Consider the following 9,724-nt stretch of genomic DNA (forward strand, 5'->3'; position numbering starts at 1 on the left):
CATTCGGTTAATTTGGTTCATATAATTTTAAATGATATGTTAAAATAATAGGTAAAATAAGTAAATTACCTCTCTATTATAAAATATTTTCCTCGATTATAAAAATTTAAAGGATTAATTTATTTTTCTTTTAATAATCTGATATAATTATAATGTAATTTCTGTTCAGAATTTTATTAATATATAGATAATGAATATACACTCTATAAATATAATTGCTTAAACTAAAAACATATAGAAAAAATAATATTTTCTTTTATTACTGAACTGATTTAACGAGTATAAGTTAATTAAACTTGAAGTTATATTAGATTGATTAACCAGAACAAAAACATTCACTGCAGTCTAATTTCATAAAAAGGTATTTGTACATCACAGAACATAGGCATTAAATTTATCTACCATACAAACTAGACAAAGGGTGTATGACCGTCCAAGTTTTCCCGACATTTTAATGGCGTTTAGGGTTCTTTCTTCCTCTCACTTAGGGGTGAAAGCCTGCAACAAGAGAAAACAACATTTAATCTAAAGAGAAAAACAATGGGATCTGTGCTTACGCACCCCGGTTTGAGAATGTCTGCCCATCTTCTCCCTTCGGCCCAGCCGATGAAAATAAGCTCGACGATGAAGAGAGTCGTGGTGTCGGTGAAGTATTCCTCGGTGCCTGCCGAGTACCATGAAGGAGTGTTTAGGATACCGATCTTTGTTAAGAACTCTGGGATGAAAATGCCTGCAGCTCCCAACATTGCCCACCTGCAATGCACTAGCTCCGCCTGTACGTTCCATCTCAATGTCTCGGGGTCAGATCCTGTTAGAGAAAACAAAATATTATTATGACCTGAATTCGAATAGTTACGTCTTGAGAATATGTGCCCACGCAATTAAGATCTCACCGAGGCCGAGAGGATCGAAGCCGAAGTCACCAGGGAGACTGCAACAAAAGGGTCCAAATGAAACGTTAAAAGAATTGTCACTATGAGTACATATGGGGCACTGAAAATGCAGGTAGGGCCAAAAACGGTGGTCTTAAGTGACCGAACCTCCCATCCAGCCATGGAGGAGGAACGCTTCCGGGGAACCAAAGGGGCCTGTCGAAATCAGCGGCGGCGCAAACCGGAACCGCTGACACGGCGGCGCGTTTTGCGTACTTTCTCACTGATCTAACCTTCTTTCCGGTTAGGAAAGACGCCTTTGTTGTTCCCGCGACTGATCCAGTCTTCTGGGAACTGAAACATGTTCACAACAACAATCAAAACACAATAAAGATCAACATAATTCACAACAAATAACATGAAAAAACATGTAAACCATCATCGTTTTAATGACATTTGAAGTTAGGGTTTGATTTTAACTTGCCTGGGGGATGAGATGCCAACAGCAGCAATAGCCGAGGAAGCATAAACGGAGGCCATTCTTGGTTGGAGGAATTTTTCGTTTGGATATGTTAATGTATGAAGGGGCTTATCTTAGAGGATTAGGGGAGTAGATATGGAAGAAGCTTGTGGGTTGCCATGTGTCAAGCAGAATCTGATACCAAGGCCTTAGTGGATGCTTGCGCTTATTCGGATTAAATCTCCAATTGGTGGTTCACTTTGCATGTTTGTGTGGCTGATGTATGAGAATCCAAAAAAAGATGTTGCCATGTGTCAAGCAGAATCTGATACCAAGGCCTTAGTGGATGCTTGCTTATTCGGATTAAATCTCCAATTGGTGGTTCACTTTGCATGTTTGTGTGGCTGATGTATGAGAATCCAAAAAAAGATCAATGGCAGTGCATGGTATTGGCTAGCTGTAGGAATACACATGGGATTAGCGTAGGAATGATGACAGTTTGAGTTAGATATTAAGATTGACTGATATATGAGATATTATGAATCCAGAATATCAAATGATTATTATATCTAGTCATCAGTTAATGTTCAGCTCAAACTACCAATATTTTAATGAAAAAAGAATGAGTTTAGAACACAATTAAAATCGGGACCATTTTATAACTTTTAATAGGAATTAACATATATTAGATATTGCTATTTTCCGGTTACAAACTCGGAATCTGATAGCATTGTTTAGTGCTAGGGAAAAAAATTAAACCAAGGAACCAAAACATCCCAGAGACTCACACTTAAACCAATGAACCAAACCTTGAATCCAAATAGTTGTACGTGTCCGACAAATTCTTAGCTGTTGGTTCGAGCCTCGTCGACTAATTTCTGAGCCTTCTTTGCTGCCTTATCGGACAGAAATTTTTTATCCGAACAACAATATATATATCATCGTCTAATTCGCAATTTACTTTTATAGAATTATACACTAAATACATTAAATATAAATCTACATCACCTTAGTAATTATAAACAAGAAGATGATCAGGAACGTCCTTGCATTTCTAATATACGGGGTCGACGGTGGTGGCGACGGTGGATCGTAACGGACCGGAATTCTGTTTAGCATACTCATAAAACTAGCGCATGGATCGCGGCCACCCTCACCAAACCTACGTTCTTCAGGCTGTGTTTGTTGTTCTCAAACTCTACCTTCTAAAACAATGATATTGATAATACATTACGGGAAAAAAGAATCCATAAGCTTAACTTAAAAGCATAAAAGAGAAAAAAATGGAAGATGAATGCCTTTTCCATGGCTGCAAGCTTCTTTGATCGAAGATCGTTAGGGCTTTAGTTTCCGTTTTTGTTTTTCAGTTCATTAGAAATGCGCTTAGTGCGTGGGACTTGAATTTTTTGCAACGAACAAAGATGGAATAACTATCCAATCCGGTGGATATTTAATCTGGACCGTTTAAATTGACATTAAGTGAATTAATTAAAAAAGTATAAATAAATAGCATATTCAGTTCCTTAAACTGTATCTGCTCAAATAAAGAGTTTACCTTTCAAAACAATGGAATAACGTTTTGTTCCTGCTAAAATAAAGATTTAATCTTTCGAAACAGTCGAATAAAAACGGTATCGTTTTGTATCTGCTAAAATAAGGAAATTTGCAAATTATATAAAAATACAACCTCCATGTCCAAGTGAACTCTTACTCTGATACCTTTTAACCATTTTCAATCCACAACTCTGTAATGTGTGTTTCTAGGCTAACATCATTCGATCTGAATAAGAGTTACACTGTCACCTATGTTAAATCTTTTTTCAGACTGTTCGAACACACGTCGACATTCTCTCTTTTTTTTTCTGTTCGGAATCCCACACTTCCGAGTCGGAGTTAGGCTCAGGCCTTAACAAAGAGAAGGGTTATAACTGTCTATGATAGAGGAACAGGATCAGTCCCTATTCAACTATAGAGCTTGCATTTGCAGTTCGGTTTCATGATAAAGCTCACCTCTCAAAGGGATATCCCCTAGGGATAAACAGCTGCGGCTATTTTCTCCCGAAGATTGAATTCCTTCGCTATCAATGGCCTTACATCTTCGACTCCAACCAGGCTCTCCAAAAACGGAAGGAGTAAAAGCAGTTCTTGATCTGAACGGTCATCGAACCAGCTCTCGATCGGTATTCCGTTGTCCACTTGGAATCCAAATGCCTAAGAAAGCATACATCCATCTCGGTTAAATTTCAGAAACAATGCTTATCGTGTCTTTATACATGGCACAACATCATAAGAGGTTGTCATCATGATATTAAGACTAAACATAGGCATATCCATTCGACATGCGTGAGAAGGATTGAACTACACTCGGCTTTCAACTCTCCTCGAGAAAAAAAAAATATTAACTGCTTCTCAAAATGCAGATTGCAGACTACGGCAGGTTTCATCAAAACTTGTGAGAAAAGTGTGGTCGACTACACATGTAATACCTAATAGGCATGCATATTGATGTATCTATTTGTCTTCTATGCTAAACCTATCAGAACCATAGCTAAGATTATTTTTTAAAAGCTAATACCATGTCATACGTGCTGTGTCCATTATTGAATTGAAAATAACTATTTTCCTTTTTTCAACCTTCTTTTTCAGTACTCAGAAGAAGCGCTAATGCAAAGTCCCAGCAAGAGAGGAGTTCTGAAAGTACCTGCGGAGAGTTGTCAATAATGATTACACGTGCCAGATCACGGCCAAGGACGGACAAATCCTTGAGGTAATTGCCATCCACAAAAACACATGATTCTCGGAAAACACGATGGCGAAATACTCTCCTCTTTGGATCAAGCACATTCAGAAGTTGCTCAGCATATATGCCTTGACTTGCTGTAAATATAATTATCTCAAAAAGACCGGAAACTCGTTCCATAAAATCTCTTAGGTGAGGACGGCATCTAACATAAACAGTGTGTTCCTGGAATTAAAATTTACAGGAAATGTGAAGTCTGCATCATCGCAAGGTTCTAGTGAGGAATGAACCAAAGTTTCTGCCAAAGCAATACGATTGAGTCAATACCAAAGGGTAATCATTACCAATTATAAGCAGAAAATTCAATGCTAAAAAATGTAAAATATAGATAAACCTAACAAATATTAAGGAACTCTAATGAAACTTAAAAAATAAGCATAAAAATACTGCCAAAACCGAAACTGTAAACATAAAAATTCATCTAATTGAATTATCCAAAAGTATTTTCACCATCCAAGTCCAAGACTAGAGTTGTAGGTGGGCAACTTCGTGTCTGCTTGGGAAGCAGCACAGGCCGAAAAGCAGGAATAATAGATGACAAGTCTGGTAAGTTCTTTATAAACAAATAAGGATCAAAGTCATCAAACTCCTCGTAGTATTCATCCTCCACACAGACATCAGTTGACATAGAATCTTGACCATGCTCGTCAATACATTCCAATTTTGAGTTTTTCATGGCCATATATATGGCTGAAACCTCAGATGAAACGACAGCTCCAGAATCTGCAGTACAAATCACAGAATTCGTGTCTACAAGCATCTCCTCTCCAGAAGTAGACTTAAGAGTTTCTCCAGTATGAGCATCCATATCAACCTCTGACGTAGTCATACAGATACATCATGCATGGATTAAGATAACAAAATATCATAAAAGAAAGAAAGCACAAAAAAAGTACCATAATGACACACAGAGACGTATATATAACCTACCTGCACATGCAATCTCAGATCCGCGAATTTTAGGTATGTGGAAGCCTGGAGAAAATATAGTACCGGTCATATGGTGTTCAGTGTCCTGCAACAGAATTAAAGAAGTAAGCAAATTCTGAACAGCATACAGCTAACTAAAATTAAACAGAGCTAAGCAAATTACCTCATGGTCTACATGAACACCATTAGTCACATCAGATCCAAGACACGCATCAGAAGCAGCATCATGCGGCAAGCCATATCTAGCATTTAAATTTGTATCCTCAACAGGCACTTCATTATGTTTTGGGAGTGTCCTGGCTGAAATTTGATAAATTTTACTATTTAACTAACATAGCAGATCTTACTGTTAAAAACAGACATTGACTTGGAAACCACATAAGATTAAACCTACTGAAAGTTTTTAATGGTGCCAAAATCAAGAACATGTAAAAGCATTATCTCTGCAATATTTTCCTTTTAATCAAACAAGTTCTGAGATAAAATTAGCAACATATTACATACCAGGTTTCTGCTTCCTAACAGAAGATGTAATTAGCTCCGTTACTTTCTTCTCTGGACCTTGTACCTTCTTCTGAGACCTTGAAGCCTTGGGACTGGCATGATTTCGGGAAGCAATTCTTCCAGAAATTCGTTTCTTTGTTTGCATTGGACCAGGCGTTTTGTCCCAATTCTCAGGATACTATCAATGCCCAATGTCATTGAATTAAATAATTTAAGTTCACGGGGTTATGACTCAAATTTAAAGCATTCAAAATACAATAAAACTTTTAGAAATAAAATGAACTATTCCCATACCATGTTCTGACAGTTTAATGCAGACTGAAACAATTAAAATAACAACCATGTCAAACCTCTAGCTTAAATCCTTAAACTTATTTAGATTACACAAAACAGTCACCTTTTACTCATTTTAAAATTGCTTCAATTCAAAACCGGTCATACCCAGAACTCTCCACCTAATTTAAGTGCACAAAAATGCAGGTTGTCATTTCTGGGATCTTAACTTACCACACTAAATCCCCTAAAGAATTCAAATTTCCAACAACATTCAAACAAAATTCAACATGCTTACAATGCACCCAAAATAATACAAATTACTAATGTGAAACCATCTTCAGTGAAAATAAAAAGGCATTTCAGATTTGAATGAAGCAAAATAGAGCAGACCATTCTACTTAAACCATCGAATGAGGACAAAATTTCAAAACCCTAAGTAACACCGGCTCCCAAAATAGAACACTAAACCAACAAATAATAGCAAACAAGGCTACCCAATTAAGAAATGCATCAAAATCAACATAAGCCCTATTGATTCTCGAACAAGGATCGTCGAACCAGTACAATAAACAGAGCATTTCAGTTAAATTAAATAGAGTTTGCAGGAACCAAAACTTTAAGCTCTTGAGATAAATAGAGTTCATCAAAGATCAGCTGTACGCGACAACTAAAGCTACGAACTTTAGCTACAACTAACTCAAAACTAAACTAAAATAAACAAATTGCTTACCAGATGAGAAATGAGTTAAGAAAACGAAAATGGAGACAAATGGAGATGCAAAATGAGTGGACTGGAACCCTAGATTTTGATAGAATTAGAAGTGAATAACTTAGTTTTGGGGTTTGGGGTTCTCTGGGGTTTTTGCTTTCCCTCCAAAGATGGAGAAAGAGAGGGAAAATGAAACGAAGCAGAGGATCAAAAAATAGTTTTTTTTTTTTTGCTTGAAATTAAGAGGTTGGTTCATAAAATAGAATTGGGTTTTTTTTTGGTTGAAAATTTCTCTTCCTACCTGACAATGGCCTACTCGCGATTGATGTGAAATAACGGTACTCGCTACACGTGTCTTAATTTGATAAAGTGGCTGTCATGATATGGCACGTGATTATGATTGCGAGAGTAGGAATTAAGCTTCTCTGTGCCGTGTTTGAGCCTTATTATGCTCAAAACGACGCCGTTAGACCCCGGTTTTCCTTTCTAATTTAGTGTGTTTTATTTTGTTTCTTTCTATTTTAGGTCCCGACGCACTGACATTTTTTGTCTTAATTCGTTATGGGTTCCTATACTCCTCATATTTATTGCATGAGCCCTTTCTATTTCACAATTTCAAATTTAACTCCAATGACCTTTTTTTAATCTTTATTTAATTTTTCTTTGCCAAATTTAGCTTTGGTATATAATATAGTTTTATGAGGAAATTCATTTCGATGATGAAAATAAATACAAGTTCATTTTTAAGACATTTCAAAATTTTATTACTGATATATAGTTATTTAATATTTAATGAATTAAGTTAAATATATGTAGATCGAAATTTATAATACAATTTTCATGTTATAAGTTATAAAAATGTCGTTATGTTTCTTAGAGGTCAAACTGTCATCTCTTTGTTAGTTGCTTTTCATATAAATTCATTCATTTATCGAGTTTTCAAAGAATTTATATTTTTCGGATACATGGGTATTATAACATCTAAAATTAGTTGCATATACAGTTAATATCTCTGATAGATTTAAATGATCTATTATAGTAAAATTTAAGATCGAATTATCACATCTATTTAATTTATCGATGGTTTAAGGGTTATTTTTATCCATGTATTAGACTTAATTTATTACTTTTGTCCTTATAATTTTCTCGCATCAATTTAATCCTCGAAGTTATTTAGAGGCACCATCCTAATACTCGAAGATTGTTTTGACTAATATCAACATTATTGATACGACTTGATGATGACATAATATTTATTAAAAATAATAAAATATTTATTAAATACAAAGATTAATAAAATTGTCTAAAATTTTAACTTAATCCTTTAATTTCATTGAAATAAATAATAAAATTTTGGAGATTTTTTTTTCTAATAGTTTTGTTTGTAAACATTTTAATCTAATCCATTGATCCACAATCACACAAGGCTTACAGTTCTGTTAGTCAAAACAGCTAACGGACTTCGAATGTCAGGTTGATGTCTTGAACAACTTCGAGAGATAAATTAATTAAAAAAATCGCATGTGCGAAAATAATAATTTAAGTCTATTACAAGAATAAAAACAACCTTAAATCTTTATTGATATAAGAGTAATCATAATAATCATAAACCTGACACTGTCATTTGTGATCACTGCAAATATCTTTTTGTCACGACTGAGACAAAATTTCCTAATCACCTCTCCTTGTTTATTCATCTTCCTCCTTTATTCCTTCATCAATTCATTTGTCGTACTGAAATATATCGATCAACGATTGTTACTTCATGTGAGTTTTCGTCTAAACTAAAAAAATTAAACCATCAATAATCAACGAGACAAATTTATTTTCATCGCGCATATTCTTCTAAACTCCGAATTAAAAATGTCCATCGTAACTAAAACTGACAGTATTTGGTTAAATGCAATTGTTTGAAAGTAGAAGGGCCAGGAAGATAAATAATTTGAAGTCGCTGCCTTAGCAAGGGAAATGCGCACGTACGGCAGCCTTAATACACGATTAAAAAAAGGTGTTACTGATTTTGTTATTATTTAAATAAAAAAATCAATAAAAATGATCGAAAATATTATTATTTTTATCATTTTTGTTATTATTTAACGTTTTACCGGTTTTGGTAACATATCCTATAAAACGTTACTTAAAACATTATTTTTTTATCGAATTTTTCTGTCACGTTTACCAATATTAATAATTAATAATAATAACAAAATTAATAAAAATAATAATATTTTAAATAATTTTTTACCGATTTATTAAAAAAATAATAACAAAATTGATATTATTTTTTTAACCGTGTATTAACACTGCCTTTCCAGCTCATTAGCAATGGCAGTGCCTCGTGGGGCGAATCTTTACCTAAATTTCGGAATGTAGTCGGCAGTAGCACTTAGCATCACTGTCTGCACGGAGACCGACATATCGATGACGTGGTATCGTCAACTAAACGCCACGTAACAGATCGAGAATGTGTCTTGAACAAACTTTGTAATCTGGATATTGGGCCTGCCCAGATTAGGTACTAAAACTGCCCCGTCACGGTTTTGTCCATTTCGTATTTATTTTTATTTATCAAATTCATTTTTAATTATTTGTTACAATAAAATTTCAGTGAAAAAATTGATTACGTCGTTTTTTTATTAATCTATGATAATTATAAGTAGTAATTATTGTTTTAAAAATAATATATGTTAAATTAATATAAGACATAAATTTAAATTATGAGACGAATGGAATATTAAATTTGACCTATAAGAATAGACTTAGATAGGGACAATCGCCTCTCTAAAAATTTAAAATTATTATATATATTAAATTTTTCTACGTATTTTTTATTTTAAAATCTATTTTCGCTGTTCTTAAAATTTTATAGTTTGAAATTCACCTTTTTTAATTTTTATACATTCAAATTTACCCCTTTGACAAAAAAAATCTCGCATCCAACCCCATAACTACATGCAAAGAGCCGAAGAACCACAAGGGAAAGGGTATCCTCCAACAACAAACCCCAAAGAAGATTCATATCCACATTGGGGGAGCAAATTGATATTAGATATGCTCTAATCAAATCTACTAAAGCAAATCATGTTGGTCGAATATATAGATAATGACAGATTTCGTATCTTTATAATAACTGGATTATTGTCTTTAGTTTTCAATATGTATATTTTTATTTT

At 34.2% G+C, this 9,724-nt stretch overlaps 1 protein-coding gene and 1 pseudogene across 1 annotated transcript; both read right to left on the bottom strand.

The window, feature by feature from the left end:
* Window positions 1-480: 480 nt before the first annotated feature.
* LOC120145425 (chlorophyll a-b binding protein 7, chloroplastic-like) lies at window positions 481-1,458 on the bottom strand. The gene is made up of 5 exons (XM_039159253.1): window positions 1,357-1,458; window positions 1,041-1,226; window positions 894-931; window positions 540-808; window positions 481-498 (listed from the first exon to the last, which is right to left on the bottom strand). The coding sequence occupies exons 1-5, from the start codon at window positions 1,410-1,412 to the stop codon at window positions 481-483; spliced, it is 567 nt and encodes a 188-aa protein (XP_039015184.1). The 5' UTR covers window positions 1,413-1,458.
* A 1,612-nt stretch (window positions 1,459-3,070) lies between these two features.
* LOC120145458 lies at window positions 3,071-6,768 on the bottom strand (annotated as a pseudogene).
* Between the last annotated feature and the right edge of the window lie 2,956 nt (window positions 6,769-9,724).

The sequence above is a fragment of the Hibiscus syriacus genome, unplaced genomic scaffold (assembly GCF_006381635.1).
Source record: "Hibiscus syriacus cultivar Baekdansim isolate YM2019G1 unplaced genomic scaffold, ASM638163v2 tig00110893_pilon, whole genome shotgun sequence".
Taxonomy (NCBI): Eukaryota; Viridiplantae; Streptophyta; class Magnoliopsida; order Malvales; family Malvaceae; genus Hibiscus; species Hibiscus syriacus.